Source organism: Acipenser ruthenus, unplaced genomic scaffold (genome assembly GCF_902713425.1).
Source record: "Acipenser ruthenus unplaced genomic scaffold, fAciRut3.2 maternal haplotype, whole genome shotgun sequence".
In the NCBI taxonomy this organism is placed as follows: Eukaryota; Metazoa; Chordata; class Actinopteri; order Acipenseriformes; family Acipenseridae; genus Acipenser; species Acipenser ruthenus.
In genome coordinates, this window is record NW_026708132.1 from 95,076 (window position 1) to 115,241 (window position 20,166).

The window sequence follows — 20,166 nt, forward strand, 5'->3', positions numbered from 1 at the left end:
TATTATTATTATTATTGTTATTATTTTTGGTTGCACCCACAGCCCTTACTAAAAGCCTTTTCAGTATTATGACTGCAATCTAAAATGAAGCCGAAACTTGCGTGCCTGTGTGTGTGTGTGCCTCAGAGTCAGATTTTTGACCTTTTTCGCAAAACTTGATAAGTTATTTCAATTTTTTTGTTTTTTTGTTTTAAATAAATCAAATACAGTTTATTGGTCATTAAAGTTTCCAAGACAACTATATATATATATATATATATACATATATATATTGAATCTACCCCCTGTCTGAAGTCGTCAGCAATCAGTGCTGGCTGATAAGACCCGGATTTGGTTGGTAACTGTTTTCTGTGCAAACCACACGATGCTCGCTGTGTGCTCCCCGTGTCTGATCCCGACCCCCTCCTGAGAGCACAGCTGGGCAGACTCAATGGGAATAAATCATCGTCCGCCTTCCAAAACCTCCCTGCCGAGCGCTGCTTAATCGCTTATCGAAGGATGTCTGGAAAATAAAAATAAGACACCACAAGCAGAGTTTGTGTGTTGATTTCATGAGCAACCCCCTCGATTCTGAACCCTACCTTCTCTGAAGCAGAAATCCTTTCTCAGGCAGGGTTTGTTAATAGACTCCTCTTCCACAGCAGTTTGAGCCAGTCCGGGTTTTACTGGTGTCTTAATGAAAGACCCCTATTCTGTATTGTAGAAGCAGACAAGATGATATTCCTTTACTTCCAAGTTTGGGATATTTTATAGTGATAAGAAATCAACCAATTACATTAAATGTATATCTAGAATGTTAGGATTGAGGCATCATTTAAAAAAAAAAATCCTATATGAACATAATTTAGATCTTTTATTTAACATCATGTGATAAAAGAAACTACAAAATGATATCGCCCGAGACTACTGGAAGCCGTAACAGCAGTACAGTAATATTTCATGTTAGATTTCGAAATGTCTTTTTTAATTCCTGTCAGTTTTTTGTTAAGTGTATGCAATTCAGCTGTTTAATTTGGGTTTAAACTAATACTTTCGTTACACACACTGAAATAAACAGAATTACTCAGGGAACGACTTCTTGTGCGCTGTGTTTAATTCATATATTTTGCGGAATAATTAAAGCTCTGGCCAAAAGTTTTGCATCAATCTATAGAACAAACTCATTTTGCTTCATAAAGTCGAGTGAAACCTGCTGAACAATGTGACATTCACATATTTAATTACACACCAGCGCTTTGTAGTATTTCCATATACTAAAAACTGACAAAAAATGTGACGTTTCAAAATCTAACATGAAATACTACTGTGCTACTATTATGGCTTCCTTCTGGTTGACTTTTTTTGGTGATATCATTTTGCAGTTTCTTTGATGACATGATGCTAAATAAAAGATCTAAATTATGTTCATATAGTTTTTTTTATTTTTTTTTATCAGGTCTCAATCCTACAATTCTAGGTGATGCTAAACTTTTGCACCCAGAGCTGGGCAGTTCTCAATTACTGCATTTTAAGCAAATGATAGTGACTTCAAAAGTCAGGTTTGGGGATTAGGTTTTCTGTGCAGAATAATGAAGACCATGCTGCTGTTGAGATGCAGTCCTCTCGTGTCAAGTTATAACCAGAAGTTATGTAATCAGATTTGTTCATTAATTTCTTTTACAAAAATGCTTTCCCAATTTTTTTTTTTAAATCTAAATCTGATTCTTAACACTAAGGACAGAGAACATACGCTTTCATAAGCCAGCCACTCCACACAAGCCATGTTTCCATGGTTACAGCTGGAACGCCAGCACTTAGCAAGCACAATGTGTTTCACCTGTGACTCTGTCTGTATAATTTGCTGCAGTGAAACAAGTAAATGCTGTTATAAACTGAGCAGCGTGTGAGAGCGTGCTGCAAAGCCTGAGCTGTGGGGGTGGGAGAGTGGGGGGCATTTATATCGGCAGGTATTAAATACATCCATTCATTAGCGTGGCGATTTCCAAAACCACAAAGCTGTCCTTCCCTCAGCTTTACAATGGAGCACCCAATCAACGGCGGTTAGGCTTCCGGCTGGAAGAGAATTTTCCTCTCTTTCCCGGTGAATGGGCTCGGAGTTAATGCACCGCACTTCACATCACAGTGTGACTAAGCCTCACTTGTGAGTGTGTAGGTTTGCGAATTGTTCATGAAGCTATGAGGGAGGAACATTTTATTTAACAAGGGCCTGATGGCTCAAACTGCTGGCTGCTTATTATGTAATATAATTGAGGGGAGCTCTGAACCCCAGGACTGGGTGCAGCAGCAGCAGCAGCAGCAGCAGGGCTAGTGTGAGTTTCTAACCCTGCTCAAACTCCTGGCTCCTGATCATTTCAATAATAATAATAATAATAATAATAATAATAATAATAATAATAATAATAATAATAATAATAGACTTCATTGAGGGGAGCTCTGAACCACAGGACTGGGTGCAGCAGTGAGTTTCTAACCCTGCTCAAACTCCTGGCTCCTGATCATTTCAATATTATTAATAATAATAATAATAATAATAATAATAATAATAATAATAATAATAATAATAATAATAATAATAATAATAATAATAGACTTCTGAGGGGAGCTCTGAACCCCAGGACTGGTTGCAGCAGCAGCAGGGCTTGTGTCTGGGTCATTCTGCCATCTGGTGTAACACAGCTGCAATGGCAGCTGATTTCTTTCATGTTTTATAATTAAATTAAATTAAATTTTGTAGATGATACCCGTTAGTGCTGAGGCCTTGTTTAAAAATAGAACAGAATCAACGTTTTGAGACAAAAATAGCGTTGGATATTATTTTAATAAACACTATGATGGCTCATGTTTGTAGCATGTGTGCAGTGCTTTTTATCCACTGTATTCTATTTAATTTTCATAACAGATTCTGCATGCAGCTGCATTGGTTCTTTCTAGTCACACCTCCTTCTAAAACACTTACAAGTTATTAGTATTATTGTTATTATTTATTTCTTAGCAGTTGTATACAAAAAAATACATAGTTGCTGCTGCTTTCCCTGAAACAGACCTGAAGAAAGGCTTTCTGCTTTGGCCAGGCAGCTTAGAAATGAGATTTGAGTGTTTGATTTCTCCCTGAACCCCCCCCCCCCCCCCGTCCTCATTCTCTCACACGCTGCATTCCTGTATCTGTCTGTCTCTCCCCCCTATCTATCCCTCGTCCTCTCTCACCCCCTCTCCTGCTCTCCCTATCTTCCCCCTCTCTCTCTCTCTCTCAGAGAAGATGAAGATGATGACCTCGCTCATCAGTTCTGTTGCCCCGCCTCCGAATGCAGTAGCCCCTCCTCTAGGTAACCTGGAGGCCACGCCCCCTTGGCCTCTAACCCTCAAGATGGGGGGGGGAGGGGAGGGGACTCCCACTAACGAAACTACTGACCCTGGGAGAGTGGAACTAAACTTAAATTAAAATAACATATAGGCGGCTGTAATAAAGCACTATTCAAATACGGACAGCAACATGACTGATGACTGCAGTGATGCTAAGCCGTAACATTTTGGTTGAATCCCAACATCTGTGGGCTACAACGAGGCAAAACTGGTGTTCAAGGAAATCTTCAAAGCTGAAGCGCTGGGTAATGAGACTTTATGCAGTGTCTAAACCTGCTGGTGCATAAACAGCGCCCCCCGCAGTCTTTAATATGTACACACAAAGCAGACCGCTCCTCGGTTAGTGTCTCAGCCTGGATTATACTGCAGACTATACTAACCAGGCCTGGCTGTGCTGCTGCTGTTTACTTTATCAATCTGAGACAGTTAAACTAGTTATATACTATTGAAGTATCGTCCAGATATCAGAGCCCATCCCAATGAGACGTTCTGCTGCAGCCCCCCGTGCTCAGACCGCACAGACTGCCGGCAGGGACGTGTTTTGAGGCGCCTGCCTTGTCTTATTCCACCCAAAATTCCACCCAAAACCCAAGAATCACACTGACTGTGGCAGCGCTGGCTGGGAAAGCACGAGGGCAAAAACATCAGGTGCATGAACACCCATTGTAACTTCATGTGGGGGGGGGGGGGGGGGAGAGAGAGAGAAAGAAAGACGAAAGCCTGCGATTCACGAAACTCAAACCCATGTAATCCTGCGTAGCCTCAAAGACCTTTTGCAACTGAGCGAAGCAAACTCAAACAGTAACAAGTGATGACATCTCTGAATCTGCACCCCGATCTTATACAGACTGACGACTCTGAAATTCAGGTGGACCAGAGTAACGCAGGCTGTTCGGAGCGCTGGGAAGTGGAACGTTATTCCCGGAGGTGAAGGGATTGAAAGCATTTTCCCGAAGCGCCACGGGACCAGCAGCAGTGACTTTGGGAGAGTCCTGTTGCTGCATGTTGAGTAGCGTGATCCTAACAGATACTGCCGTGATCCTAACAGATACGGAGCAGGAAGTGGGTTTGGCCTGGGTTCACCTGGCGCTGGGTTTCCATTTAGGTCTGCAAACAGGCTTTTTTATGATCTAATCATTAATTAAGGGCTTGGACTTTTTGGTATTTATTTCCAAAGACTGTATCCCTTTCTGATTTGCTATTCACAAGTTACACAGGAGTCCTTTACTGTAAGTCCTTCCTTTGTAAAAGTTAAAAGCATAGCAAAGTGTAGTAAAGCACAGAGAGGTATGGTGAAACATATATATATATATATATATATATAAAAAAACAGGGTAAACTAACCCTTATAAAAGTGTCCCATTGTAAAAGCACAGCAAAGTGTAATACAGCATAGCGAAAGCATGATAAAGCATAGGCAAGCATTGTAAATCACAGAGAGATACTGTATGGTAAACCATGGCAAACTATGGTAATTGAATAGTAAAACTTGGTAAAGCATGAGAAAACTGCAGATTTGTGTAGTGTGCAGATTTAACGTGGTAAACTGTTGGGAGAATTGTGCACTCAGTGTTTGGGGGACATGTTCACATTCAGTTTCAGCACCTCCTGAAGGTTTTTGCAGAATTAACAGGATGTTTTTAATAAAGACAAATTTGATTTGTTATTATTACAACAATATTTTGGGTACCCGCAAAATAAATAAATAAATAAATAAATAATACACAAAATAAATAAATAAGCACCGAAAAAGTTGAGCTTTAATTATTATTATTGATCTGTGGATTGGAATGATTTCACAGGCATCAGAAGTGTTCTCTGAGATAAACCCAGCGATCCAGGCAGAGCAGAGTCACCAAATCGCATCACCCTTTCAAAGGGATCAATCGAGTTTTAGATTTGAATTTCAGCTGGTGAAGGAATTGCCAAGTTTGAAAGCAAAGTCAGTTTCGAGTCCTGGAAAGAGAGTCACATCCTGTAAAGTAGCACGATTTAGCAACAGCAAAGGTAGTACATGCAAATAAGCTCTGCACAAATATTGACAAAAAACACGGTTCAATATTTGTTTTTATGTCTGTATATTATATTATATAGTACTTCTTCAAAGTTGCAATGAGGATAGTGATGCCATCATTCAGGTAATATAAGCTGCACTCCTAGTCTGTGTTTAAGGCATGCAGTGTGTATGGAAACCCAGCCCAGTCAGAGACCCGGGCCAAAGCTTCGCCTGCAAGTTCATGCAGTCTGAATCTCTACCGCTGTACTCACAGCTACAAAACAAGAAATGGTCCTTTTTCAGGAAGCATGTTTTTACCATTGGCTATGAAAGAACCTGCAAGGAGAAAAGGTTGCTTTTATGTGCCGTGTGCCAAACTGGGACTGCCAGACAGTGTCCCAGTTCAAACCAGTTGGACCTCGTTCTGTCTCTATGTCTGCATGTAAGAGAACAGGACTGATTTTTAAATTGCTTTCAGCTCAGCTTTTTGTTTTGTTTTGTATTGTTTGCGTGCGTGCGTTATTTATTAAGATACTAGATTAGAACTGCATACGCTGGGCTGCTGTAGTTCTGCTGGGTTTGACAGTGTGGTCCCGCCCCAGCATTGCCCCGTGTACAGAAGTAAGGCTTGACTGAAACTACTGACTACAGCAGTCAGAACACAGTGTTTGGGGATTGCTAACTATAGCAGCTAGACTATAAGACAGTTCCAGGAATCAACATGTTTTCGGAGGATGATTCTCCAATGAGATCTCTGGATAAATGTGATTGCCCTCAACTCAATACCTCTTGTGAGTCTTTACCAGCCGAAACATCCTACCTGTCTGGAGCCTCCCTGAATCACCTGCTGATTAATAACTGCTCTGTAGAGAAACTGGAACCTGCCTACCTTGGCCAACCCACAGCTCTGGTCAAAAGTTTTGCACCACCACCCTATAGAATGAACTCCCTCAGCTTCATAGTCCAATGAAAGCTGCTGAATAATGTTCCCTTGTTAACATATTGAATTCCACACCAGCGCTTTGTAGTTTTTGCCATATACTTAATGGAAAAACTGACAAACAAATTGAAACAATGTGACATTTCGAAATCTAACATGAAATACTGCTGTGCTGCTATTATGGCTTCCAGTAGACTTTTGCACGGTATCATTTTACAGTTTCTTTGATGACATGGTGTTAAATAAAAGATCTAAATGTGCAGTCCTAAAATTCTAGGGGATGCTAAACTTTTGGCCACAGCTGTACTTGTTGAAATGTTTATACAGCGTTTCTCTCAGGCACTGAAATCCCTCACCTGTTAAAACTCTGCGTTGAAATGACCTGTCGAAAGGCTTCAGGTGATTTTGAGTTCCTCTCCTGGTTTGAAAGTCTGCCTGCTTGTTTTTATATTCCTGTTTGTGTCGTCCCCGCTGCTTGAATCCTCGGTCCTCGCTTCGTCCTTTTAAACACCCTGACCTGCCTTTCTGTACCTGGGAAACTATTATTATTATTATTATTATTATTATTATTATTATTATTATTATTATTATTATTATTATTAATGAGTCATTTAGCAGATGCTTTTATCCAAAGCGTCTTACAGAGACTAGTGGGGTGAACTCTGCATCATCAACAACTGCTACTGCTGCTGCAGAGTCACTTCAAATAGGAACTTGTTTGTTTGACGTCTCATCCGAAGGACGCAGCACAAGGAGGTGAAGTGACTTACTCAGGGTCACACACAAAGAGTCGGTGGCTGAGCTGGGATTGAACCACTGGTAACAAGACCCTTTCTTTAACCACTGGACCAGCGAGCCATTGTTTTATTTGACCTGTTGAACGGCATTCCCCACAATTGGAGTGAAATCCAAGTACACAGTACAGGGTGCGCAGAGCTCCACACAAAAAAAAGAATCCTGAAGTTCAGATTAGGGATGTTTTAAGTCTGTTTAATTCTCTTAATAGACTTTGTGATTGAACACATTTACCCGTTGAGAGCTGGGGTGTCAAACTCAGCTCCTGGAGGGCCACAAGGGTCGTCTGGCTTTCGTTCCACCCCGAGCTCTCAATTTCTTAATTGTTCTTGTGTACCTTGAATCAAATGCATTTTTTAAATCATCATCAACTGTAAAAGACCTTGGGGGGGAAAAAAAATGAAACCTGCCCAATTGAAGAAGTAATCAGATCAACAATGTTAATTCAGTAGCTCAAGTTGGAATGAAAACCAGGAGAGCCTGCGGTGAGCTTCCAGGACTGGAGTCTGACACGCTTGCTTTAAAAACTACCACACTGAGGAATGCCTGTTAGCCAATCAGAAAGCCCATCCTGAGAAGCCCACCATTAGAGAGCTGTTCCTATGTAATGAGAACATTGCTGTGGATGAGACGACAACAGCTTGTGTGTGTGTGTGTGTGTGTGTGTGTGTGTGTGTGTGTGTGGAATAAATATGAACCCTAACACACCCTCCTGTATAAACACCACAGCTGTGGACAAAGGTGTTGCATCACCCTCTAGAATGAACTAATTCTGCTTCATAGAGTCCAATGAAAGCTGCTGAATAATGTTCCCTTGTTAACATATTGAATTCCACACCCTCTATATAGAATGAACTCCCTCAGCTTCATAGAGTCCAATGAAAGCTGCTGAATAATGTTCCCTTGTTAACATATTGAATTCCACCCCCTCTATATAGAATGAACTCCCTCAGCTTCATAGAGTCCAATGAAAGCTGCTGAATAATGTTCCCTTGTTAACATATTGAATTCCACCCCCTCTATAGAGAATGAACTGATTCAGCTTCATAGAGTCCAATGAAAGCTGCTGAATAATGTTCCCTTGTTAACATATTGAATTCCACACCCTCTATATAGAATGAACTCCCTCAGCTTCATAGAGTCCAATGAAAGCTGCTGAATAATGTTCCCTTGTTAACATATTGAATTCCACACCCTCTATATAGAATGAACTCCCTCAGCTTCATAGAGTCCAATGAAAGCTGCTGAATAATGTTCCCTTGTTAACATATTGAATTCCACCCCCTCTATAGAGAATGAACTGATTCAGCTTCATAGAGTCCAATGAAAGCTGCTGAATAATGTTCCCTTGTTAACATATTGAATTCCACACCCTCTATATAGAATGAACTCCCTCAGCTTCATAGAGTCCAATGAAAGCTGCTGAATAATGTTCCCTTGTTAACATATTGAATTCCACACCCTCTATATAGAATGAACTCCCTCAGCTTCATAGAGTCCAATGAAAGCTGCTGAATAATGTTCCCTTGTTAACATATTGAATTCCACCCCCTCTATAGAGAATGAACTGATTCAGCTTCATAGAGTCCAATGAAAGCTGCTGAATAATGTTCCCTTGTTAACATATTGAATTCCACACCCTCTATATAGAATGAACTCCCTCAGCTTCATAGAGTCCAATGAAAGCTGCTGAATAATGTTCCCTTGTTAACATATTGAATTCCACCCCCTCTATATAGAATGAACTCCCTCAGCTTCTTAGAGTCCAATGAAAGCTGCTGAATAATGTTCCCTTGTTAACATATTGAATTCCACCCCCTCTATATAGAATGAACTCCCTCAGCTTCATAGAGTCCAATGAAAGCTGCTGAATAATGTTCCCTTGTTAACATATTGAATTCCACCCCCTCTATATAGAATGAACTCCCTCAGCTTCTTAGAGTCCAATGAAAGCTGCTGAATAATGTTCCCTTGTTAACATATTGAATTCCACCCCCTCTATATAGAATGAACTCCCTCAGCTTCTTAGAGTCCAATGAAAGCTGCTGAATAATGTTCCCTTGTTAACATATTGAATTCCACCCCCTCTATATAGAATGAACTCCCTCAGCTTCTTAGAGTCCAATGAAAGCTGCTGAATAATGTTCCCTTGTTAACGTATTGAATTCCACCCCCTCTATATAGAATGAACTCCCTCAGCTTCATAGAGTCCAATGAAAGCTGCTGAATAATGTTCCCTTGTTAACATATTGAATTCCACACCCTCTATATAGAATGAACTCCCTCAGCTTCATAGAGTCCAATGAAAGCTGCTGAATAATGTTCCCTTGTTAACATATTGAATTCCACCCCCTCTATATAGAATGAACTCCCTCAGCTTCATAGAGTCCAATGAAAGCTGCTGAATAATGTTCCCTTGTTAACATATTGAATTCCACACCAGCGCTTTGTAGTTTTTGCCATATATTTAACGGAAAAACTGACAAACAAATTGAAACAATGTGACATTTCGAAATCTAACATGAAATACTGCTGTGCTGCTATTATGGCTTCCGGTAGACTTTTGCACGGTATCATTTTGCAGTTTCTTTGATGACATGGTGTTAAATAAAAGATCTAAATGTGCAGTCCTAAAATTCTAGGGGATGCTAAACTTTTGGCCACAGCTGTACTTGTTGAAATGTTTATACAGCGTTTCTCTCTGGCACTGAAATCCCTCACCTGTTAAAACTCTGCGTTGAAATGACCTGTCGAAAGGCTTCAGGTGATTTTGAGTTCCTCTCCTGGTTTGAAAGTCTGCGTATGACACAGGACAAAGCTATTGTCTTTTTGATGTTTGTTGTATAAAAAAGTGTTTTACATTGATTTAACCCTGTTTGAAGAACTTTAACAGCACCCTGCTCCCCACCATTAATTTGGGCTCAGTCGCTGACCCATCCTCTCCCTATGTGCTCCTTGCCTCCCAGGTTTCTATGTAAATACATTGAATAATTTAAAAAGCTCTTTATAAAATAAACCAATATGCTGATCTGTAAAATGAAAAAATATATATTAAGAAACGAATAAATGAAGACGAAGTTAAAATGTAACAAAAAAAAATCACGTGCAAATAAACAAATAAAAGTTCTCTGGTTCTAAAAAAATGTGTTGTGACTTTGTGTGTGTGTCTGTTTATCTGTCTATCTCTGTCTGTCTGTCTGTCTATTTGTCTATCTGTCTGTCTGTCTATCTGTCTGTCTATCTATCTATCTGTGTCTGCCTGTCTATTTGTCTGTCTGTCTGTCTATTTGTCTGTCTGTCTGTTTATCTGTCTGTCTGTCTGTTTACCTGTCTATCTGTATCTATCTGTCTGTTTATCTGTCTGTCTGTCTGTTTACCTGTCTATCTGTATCTATCTGTCTGTTTATCTGTCTGTCTGTTTGTCTGTCTGTTTATTCATCAATCGCATGTATTTATTTACATGATCCGTCTGTTTGTCTCTTTTCTAAATCTATACATACAGATGTTTTATGTGATAAACCTGTATCTATACATTATATAATATTGTAATCTGCAGGTAGTATTATCTATCTGTCTGTCTATCTATCTGTCTATCTGTATATCTAACTATCTATATATCTGTATCAATCTATCAGTATCTTTTCAATCAACCATTTTAAACCATCTTAAACTGAATTCTCCTTTCTGAGTTTTACTGCTGCTAACCTGCTTGTAGTTGCCCTGGTTGTCCATGTGGAGGCGCTGTCTGTGCCACTAAAGCCAGTTGCTTTTCTTGTGCTGTTGCCCAAACGCTGGTCTGCTTGACTTGGTTTCTCTGATAAAGGCACAAGAAACTTGAAACTCTCTTTGCTGCACATAGAAATGTGGATCACGTCGGGCGGTATAATTTTCCTATCAGCGAGTGAATGGAAAGGGGAGAGTTCTTCGTGCTTGCAGCAGTTGCAGTTGCAGGCAACGGTCACTGGGTGGCAGTGCTGTGAGTGTGGATGTGTTTGACCTCTGGTCGACCCCTCTCTGCAAACAAACAGGAAGCAGGAGTGGGGAGAGCTGATTAAAGGAAGTAAGAAAAAAACAGGACGTTTGTTTTGCGGCAATCGGCATTTGTAAAGAAATGGGATTTGCAAATATATTGTGTCGTGCTTTTGTGTGATCGGTCTCCCCGGCTTGGAAACGATCTCAGGTTTCCATTCCCCATATATATTCTTTAATTTTGATTTTCTTTAAGGGGGCTGTAGCTAACGAGATGCTTCCATTCACTCATTGCAGCTCTGGCCAAAAGTTTTGCATCGCCTAGAATTTCAGTATTGAGACATCATTTAAAAAACAACAACTATATGAGCATAATTTAGATCTTTTATTTAACGTCATGTAATCAAAGAAACTGCAAAATGATATCGCCAGAAGTCTACTGGAAGCCATAATAGCAGCACAGCAGTATTTCATGTTAGATTTCGAAATGTACTAGCATTGTAAAGCACAGAAGTATGTTAAAGCACAGGGAAGCATTATAAAGCGTAGAGAGGTCTGGTAAAGCATAGGGAAGCATTATAAAGCACAGAGAGGTCTGGTAAAGCATAGGGAAGCATTGTAAAGCACAGAGAGGCCTGGTAAAGCACAGGGAAGCATTGTAAAGCACAGAGAGGTCTGGTAAAGCATAGGGAAGCATTGTAAAGCACAGAGAGGTCTGGTAAAGCACAGGGAAGCATTGTAAAGCACAGAGAGGCCTGGTAAAGCACAGGGAAGCATTGTAAAGCACAGAGAGATCTGGTAAAGCATAGGGAAGCATTGTAAAGCACAGAGAGGTCTGGTAAAGCATAGGGAAGCATTGTAAAGCACAGAGAGGTCTGGTAAAGCATAGGGAAGCATTGTAAAGCACAGAGAGGTCTGGTAAAGCATAGGGAAGCATTGTAAAGCACAGAGAGGTCTGGTAAAGCATAGGGAAGCATTGTAAAGCACAGAGAGGTCTGGTAAAGCATAGGGAAGCATTGTAAAGCACAGAGGTATGTTAAAGCATAGGGAAGCATTATAAAGCGTAGAGAGGTATGGTAAAGCACAGAGAGGTGTGGTTTTTGAAAATGTGGCTCACTGTGTCATCAAGTTAAGCTCCTGACTGCTAGCGCCACCTAGTGGCTTGGAGCGGGCTGCAGCGGGCTGCAGTGGGCTGGGCCAAGGCAAAGACAGATTTTCAGAGAGAAATTAAATCCTTTTCTCCGTATTATGAAGCTGGCAGGAAGCGGCTTGGATTGATAAATAATTTACCTGCAACCTATTTCGAGCACGCAGGTTTCAAACCACATGAATTGTGTTATAGCTTCTGCACTGGGGCTGTCACAAGCATGTCTGGTGTGCTAGCATTAAAAACAACAATAATAATAATAATAACAATAATAATCATAATAACAAAAATAATAATAATATAAATAATAACAGAAATAATAGTGTCTAATATATTTCTTTAAATAACCAGACAGGGTTAAAATGAAAAGCAGAGAGAGAGAGAGAGAGAGAGAGAGAGAGAGAGAGAGAGAGAGAGAGAGAGAGAGAGAGAGAGAGGGTGAGCCTTGCATTAAATGAGGACAGAACATTCATTTTTGAGAGAAAGGAAAGAGGGAGGTAGAGAGAGCGAAATGCACACAGACACACACACACAGACACACACACACACACACACAAGCCTAACCTGCTCAGTAGAGGGAAGTAAAGCCAGATTTTGAGAGAGAGGCAGGGAGGGAGAGCAGCTAATCAACGGCAGCAGCACGTAGCAGAGAGAGGGAGAGAGAGGGAGAGAGACAGAGAGAAAGAGGAGAGACAGAGAGGGAGAGAAGGAGAGAGGGAAAGAGGGAGAGAGGGAGACAGAGAGAGGTAGAAAGGGAGAGACGGAGAGAGACGGAGAGAGGGAGAGACAGAGAGAGAGAGAGAGGGAATGACAGAGAGAGAGGGAGATCAAGTGGACCTCATGGTAAATCAGTAAGATAGGCTAAGAGAAAGGGCTGGAGAGTGAGAGGTGGGATAGGTACTTGTACTGAGGGGTGTGTGTTCGAGAGAGACTGAGAGTTAAGAAGGAAGAGGGAGATTGTGCACGATTAGAGCCATTAGTGTGAGGCACAGGAGTCGGTCGGGAGGGAGAGAGACAGCGTGCATGGGGTTAGGGGATCAGCACTTAGACACCTGCGTCAGGTTAGAAAGAGAGAGAGAGAATAACAAGGTGTGTGCAGGTAGCTCTTTATTCTACGTCCTGTACCTGTGTGAGACATGGTGGGATTCTTGTCGTTCATTCGGAATTTCCAGTGCAGCTGCTACTTCCTGTGGGCACTCCTGCGCAAGTTTTCCACTTCCAGGTAAACACTTGATGTCACTTCCTTTTTGTTTAATTGAGGGGTCAGCTTGAATTGGGTTGGGTGTACAGTATCAGGGTCTTTAAACCTTCAAATGACACTCACAAGACAACTAGGAATGTCAATTTAAGGTCTGAAAAATTGAGCTTGTTACCTGTACACACCGTGGCTAATCCAGCTGGTAGTAAAACCTGGAATGGATGAAACTGCTGTGCAATGGGAGTCTGATTCCCATGCCTGCATTGTGCTGTGCTGCAAAGACCCTGATACATGTGGGCCTCTCTGTTTGAAACAGTGAATGCCTGTCTGTCGTGTGATCCAGGCGCGGTCCTGAATGCATTGCTATCGGGGCGTTTGCTGCAGAATAATGTGTAGTAAAGAGGCAAACCCTTCTGAAAGGAGTTTAACAATTTTAAGAGTAAAACAAACCTACACACTGGACTTTGTATCGAGTGTGCCTCTATAACCCAGCGTTCAACCCGGTTGCATTTTTTTTTTCTCGCTGTCTGTACCTGGCTTTGAGATGGCCAGGAGTATCCTAACTTCCAGGTCAAGCCGGCTTGACTGCACTGCGCAGGCGTTGTGTTGCCTTAAGGTTGAAAGGGGACAGGGTAGTAAGTTAGGAGGTTGTTAATGACTTACGAAGCCAAGGAGTGTCAAATTTCAACGCTCAGTTTACTTGTTCAAATGTTTAGCCATTCAATAAACATTTAAACTGAGCTTGGAAGTGTCAGCCTCTTCCCTGCAGTCAGCGTGTTGTTAATTTGCAGTCACTGTGGTATTCAGTGCAGTACACAGTGTTATGCTGTGAGCTCGGTGATCGCCCCCTAGTGGATGAAGTCAGATTTCACTTTACAACTATCACCTGGTCCTAGACAGTAATTTAGATCGTATTATTGAACATCATGTAATGAAAGAAACTGCAATATGATATCTAAAAAAAAAAAAAGTCTACTAGTAGGAAGCCATAATAGTAGTATTTCATGTTAGATTTCGAAATGTCACCTTTTTCAATTTTTGTCGTTTTTTTGTTGAGCATCTGGAAAACTCCAAAGCGCTAGTGTGTAATTCGATATGTTAACGTCATATTATTCAGCAGCTTTCATTCGATTTTATGAAGCAGAATTAGTTCATTCTATAGGGTGATGATGCTAAACTTTTGGCCACAGCTGTGCGTTTTTATCTAATCATACTGTGACCATAACTTGCCTTTAACATTATTGAGCAGCTAATGTAGGTCATCAATTCAGCTGATCCAATTTCCATTAAACAATTCATACAGATCTGTACATACAGCTGATTTTCATCATCGATCAGCCTTTTCATCTCACTGACAGATGTGATTGTGAATTGATTGAACGCTGTGGGTCTGGATGGATGCTTCTGGCCTGCTTGCTTTCACTGCCTTGCTTTGCACACCTCTGCAGATGCAGACAGGAATGCAGTCTGGACTGGTTGTGTTAGTTTGCACAGGTAGAGCTGCAGTACAGTGACTGCCAGCGTCAAGATGAAACCCCCTGCAGTGCACTTTCCTCCGTGCGCTACAAAGGTGTTAAACAAATGTTCAGTGTGGAAAGAAACAGCAGCCCCTGACTGAGTGTTTATACAGAGCGCTCCTGCACTGAGAGTCACACAGCAGCCCCTGACTCTGTGTTTATACAGAGCACTCCTGCACTGAGAGTCACACAGCAGCCCCTGACTGAGTGTTTATACAGAGCGCTCCTGCACTGAGAGTCACACAGCAGCCCCTGACTCTGTGTTTATACAGAGCACTCCTGCACTGAGAGTCACACAGCAGCCCCTGACTCAGTGTTTATACAGAGCGCTCCTGCACTGAGAGTCACACAGCAGCCCCTGACTCTGTGTTTATACAGAGCGCTCCTGCACTGAGAGTCACACAGCAGCCCCTGACTCAGTGTTTATACAGAGCGCTCCTGCACTGAGAGTCACACAGCAGCCCCTAACTCAGTGTTTATACAGAGCGCTCCTGCACTGAGAGTCACACAGCAGCCCCTGACTCTGTGTTTATACAGAGCGCTCCTGCACTGAGTCACACAGCAGCCCCTGACTCAGTGTTTATACAGAGCACTTCTGCACTGAGTCACACAGCAGCCCCTGACTCAGTGTTTATACAGAGCGCTCCTGCACTGAGAGTCACACAGCAGCCCCTGACTCAGTGTTTATACAGAGCGCTCCTGCACTGAGTCACACAGCAGCCCCTGACTCAGTGTTTATACAGAGCGCTCCTGCACTGAGAGTCACACAGCAGCCCCTGACTCTGTGTTTATACAGAGCGCTCCTGCACTGAGTCACACAGCAGCCCCTGACTCAGTGTTTATACAGAGCACTTCTGCACTGAGTCACACAGCAGCCCCTGACTCAGTGTTTATACAGAGCGCTCCTGCACTGAGAGTCACACAGCAGCCCCTGACTCAGTGTGTATATAGAGCGCTCCTGCACTGAGTCACACAGCAGCCCCTGACTCAGTGTTTATACAGAGCGCTCCTGCACTGGAGAGAGCCAGCAAGCAGGGGCTGTGAATAATGCAGCACAGTGGCAGCTTCACAGCAGACCTCGCTTTTTGCATTGTAAATATTTCAATACTATTTGAATATACAGGGGGAAGCATTTACTGAGGGGAGCAAATATCAATCTGACAGGTATCACGAGGGAGAGGGGGAGAGGAGGAAAGAGGGAGAGAGAGAGAGAGAGGACTGCGTCACCATGGCAACAGCCTCCCCCCTCTCCCCATACATACCCATAGCAACACAGACCCTCCCCTCCGTGCACTGTCGCTAGGCAACCTGCTTCCCACAGCTCAGCTCAGCTGAGCAGAGAGACTGAGAGAGAGAGAGAGAGAGAGAGAGAGAGGGGGAGGTTTATAAAATAATAAAGCATACATAAACCATCTAAATAAATAAACAGTAGAGAGTTTGATTTGATTATTTATTGACAACATGGCAAAATTCCCTTTTAGTTCTGACAAAAAAAAATGTGTGGAATATAATAAAGACTGAATTTCGGGACTGATAGAGGGGGGTGGGAGAGAGGGGGCAGATAGAATAGAAATGGGAGGGGGAGCAAGAAGAGAGGGAGTAAGGAAGAAGGGGAGAAAAAGAGAGAGAGAGGTCTAAATGAGGAGCTCTGGACCATTATGAGAAGTGTAATGTTTTAATAATAATTCTAATTTCAATAACAACGCTATTGTGTAAAACCAGATTAAACCAGCCCACTAAACATGACTCATGAACTGTAACCTGGAGCCGGGAGGGGGAGAGGGAGGGAGAGAAATACTGCCCACTGCAGCTTTGGAAATCAGGGAAACCTGAGTGGTGTGTGAGTGTGAGTGTGAGTGTGAGTGTGTACGTGTGAGTGTGAGTGTGTGTGTGTGTGTGTGTGTGTGTGTGTGTGACTTTGACATGATACTGTCACAGTAGCTACTCCTGTTACACAAGTACACTATTACATACACACCTATTGCATTATAATGTCATTCAATATTACAAACACACTAGGCAGGAAATGAGAGGAGAGAGAAAGGGGAGAAACACAGAGAGAAGGGGAGGGGGGCTGAAACACAAACACGTGAGAGAGAGAGAGGGAGAGAGAGCGTTAGCAAAGAAAAACAGAAAGAGACAGAGAAAGAGAAACACACACAACACAGATTGGGAAAGACGGAGAAAAACACGAGAGAGAGAGAGAGAGAGAGAAGATCCTTCTGCCTGAGTCACGCAGCGAGAGACGGATGGAGATAGCGAGCAAGCGTGCGGGGGTGCGTGTTGGGGTGACAACAACTCCTCCATACTGGGATTACAGCAGCAGCTAGACAGCCCTGCTCCTCTGCACTGCAGAATCGACTGCTTTCCAACTGGGAACCAACTGGGAAGCCTATTGACCAGCACTGGGCTGCCAAACTGGGACTGCACAGGGCTTAGACTGGGAGCCAGTACTGGGGCTAGACTGGTTTGCTTTGGAGATACCGTGGACAGATTGGTGATCCAGCAGTATTTTGTGCACTACATCAGACATATTGCTTTGCTGTACAGTACAGTACTATACAGCCCTGGGAACTATACTGGTTTGCTTTAGATAAACGGTGCAAGGTGCAAATACCAGTGCAATACTGGGACTAGACTGGTTTTCAAATCAGGAACTGTGTTTGTGACTACTAGGAGACTGGGAGTCTTCACTAGCACATTTTCTACTAATTGGACTATACGATGCTAAACTTGGGCTGTTGTAGTTTGTTCTGGAAAACAAGATTGCGTTTGTAATGACAAAGCTCTACTGGGACTATACAGCGCTGTAGTGAGAGCACACACTGGTCAGGGCTCACTGACTGGTTTCACTGGTTTTGACTGTTGTCATTGTTTTTGATTGTGGGATTCTGTTTAACAGATCTGTTGACTGGTTTGTAGGGGTATACTGGTTTTACTGGTGTAAAGCTGGCAGTCCTGCTATTAGAGGTAACAACGTCAGTAACCAAAGGACACCCAGTTCTGAATGTAGGTTTCTTTGTGGATTTTTAAAGAGAAATATTCTTGAAATCTTGAGAGCTTCAACTCACCGGTCATAGTAAATAATCAATAATACAGAGATCAAAAGTGAAACACCTTCTGAATATCTCTGGACCATCACTGCTGCTAAATATATACATATATATAAATAGAAAACACACAAAAAAAATATTATAAATGGTTGAATTACTTAAACTCTGACAATACAAAAAGCAGGGGAAAAAAAGTGCTGTGATTTGATTTAATTCATTTTTGTTTGTAATAATAATAATAATAATAATAATAATTGAAGGATATGCTATTTAAGGCACGCTGATTACTGCTAGCACAATATATTGAAATTTAAGGTGTAGCAAAGGAATCAGCTCAGATTGGTACCACACTGCTGGTAGCAAGGATATTAACCAGCATTATTCATACATACACATCCGATCCAACTCATATTCCATTCAGGACACCTGCTCACAAAGCATCTATTAACAACGAGTGCAATTTTCTGATTACAAATGACATAAACTTCTGTACATTTATATCATTTTAAAATGATCTGGAATGTTTGAGCAAACAGACAGGTCATGCAATATTTATTGATTTAACAATAATAATAATAATAATAATAATAATAATAATAATAATAATAATAATAATAATAATAATAATAATAATAATAGTTTTTTTTAAGCTGTGGACTTCAATGGGTATTTGATAAAGAAAGACATGCATTCATACATACACAAAGAGATATAAATAAAAAAAACTGTCAGCTTTTTAAAAGGGAAAGAAGGTGAAGGAGAAAAGAAGGAATAAGAAAAGCAAAGGAGGAAGCAAAGAAAAAGAAAGAGAAATAATCCTAAATTTCACAGTTCAGAAAAGAGAGAGGGAGTAAGCCTGCCATTCACAGAGCGACTCTCCTGCGGTGGGGTTTTTTTGTCCCCTCCAAAAACAACCGTCCTACAACGGGACATTTTTTGATTTAAAGCAACTTGCCCCTGGCATGTGAAGGGTTAAGCGGAGTGGGCCAGCGGATTGTTGTTGCCGTGACGATTGCGTTCCACACTGAGGCTAGCCTGAGTGACGTCTGGGATTGTCAGCGGAGAAGGACGAGAAAAACACAAAGACAGCTTTTTTTAGTCTGATGTGACGAAAACCACTGAGAATCCCCAAAAATATACGAATCTGCAATTCTCTATGAAAAATCACGATGTGGTGCCTCAACTGTGCATCGGAAAACACCCGGAGCTACCTTCATCACAGACTCACATACTGGTAAGATCTTTCTCCTGCACTCCATACTGCTGCTGCTACACTCCTACAGATGCATCCATATGTAAAGGAACCGAGCAGGCTTCATGTTAACCACTTTCAATCTCTATCTCCTTAGAAGTGTGCCAGGTTTCATTATTACTATTATTAGTATTAGTCATTCAGCAGGGGGTGAACTCTGCATCATCAACAACTGCTGCTGCAGAGTCACTTCCAATAGGACCTTGTTTGTTTTACGTCTCATCTGAAGGACGGAGCACAAGGAGGTTCAGTGACTTGCTCAGGGTCTCACACACACACACACACACACACACACACAAGGAGTCAGTGGCTGAGCCGGGATCTGAACCTCCTGGTATCGAGCCCCTTTCTGTTACCGCCTGATCCATCATGCCTCATGCTTGCATGGCACCAGGTTTCATGCCTGCATCACATGCTTTTGCTCAGTTGTCATGCTGTTAGTCTCCAGTCTGCCCCACAGTTGGGTCCCAGTTTATCCTGTGAACCATACAGTCGTTCTGAGTGCTGCTGGCTTCTCTACAGCTCTGGCCAAAAGTTTTGCAGCACCTCAAATTCTCAGATTGAGACATAATTAAAAAAAAATATATATATATATATATATATATATATATATATATATATATATATACATATACAGTATATATGTCAACATAATTTAGATCTTTTATATCCGGTAATCAAAGAAACTACAAAGTGATATCGCCTGAGTCTACTGGAAGCCATAATAGTAGCACAGCAGTATTTCATGTTAGATTTTGAAATGTCACATTTTTCAATTTTTGTCAGTATCTGGGGAAAACTACAAAGCGATGTGCAATTCAATAAGTTAACGTCACGTTATTCAGCAGGTTTCATTCCACTTTAGGAAGCACAGTTGGTTAATTCTATAGGGGGATGATGCAAAACCTTTGGCCAGAGCTGGACCTGAATAATTAGAAC

The 20,166-nt window shown here is 41.7% G+C and overlaps 1 protein-coding gene across 4 annotated transcripts in view; it reads left to right on the plus strand.

The window, feature by feature from the left end:
• LOC117401727 (IQ motif and SEC7 domain-containing protein 2-like) overlaps positions 1 to 20,166 on the plus strand; it is a 54,657-nt gene that overhangs the window by 15,888 nt on the left and 18,603 nt on the right. Inside the window, exon 1 of one of the 4 annotated variants that reach the window (XM_059019940.1) lies at positions 12,635 to 13,429. The exons of 2 other annotated variants lie outside the window; for them this stretch is intronic. In XM_059019940.1, the coding sequence (XP_058875923.1) occupies positions 13,344 to 13,429 (86 nt within the window). In that variant the 5' untranslated portion in view covers positions 12,635 to 13,343. Of the gene's footprint in view, positions 1 to 12,634; positions 13,430 to 18,594; positions 19,210 to 20,166 lie in introns of those variants that run through there. One more of the 4 variants, XM_059019941.1, reaches the window with a different exon arrangement.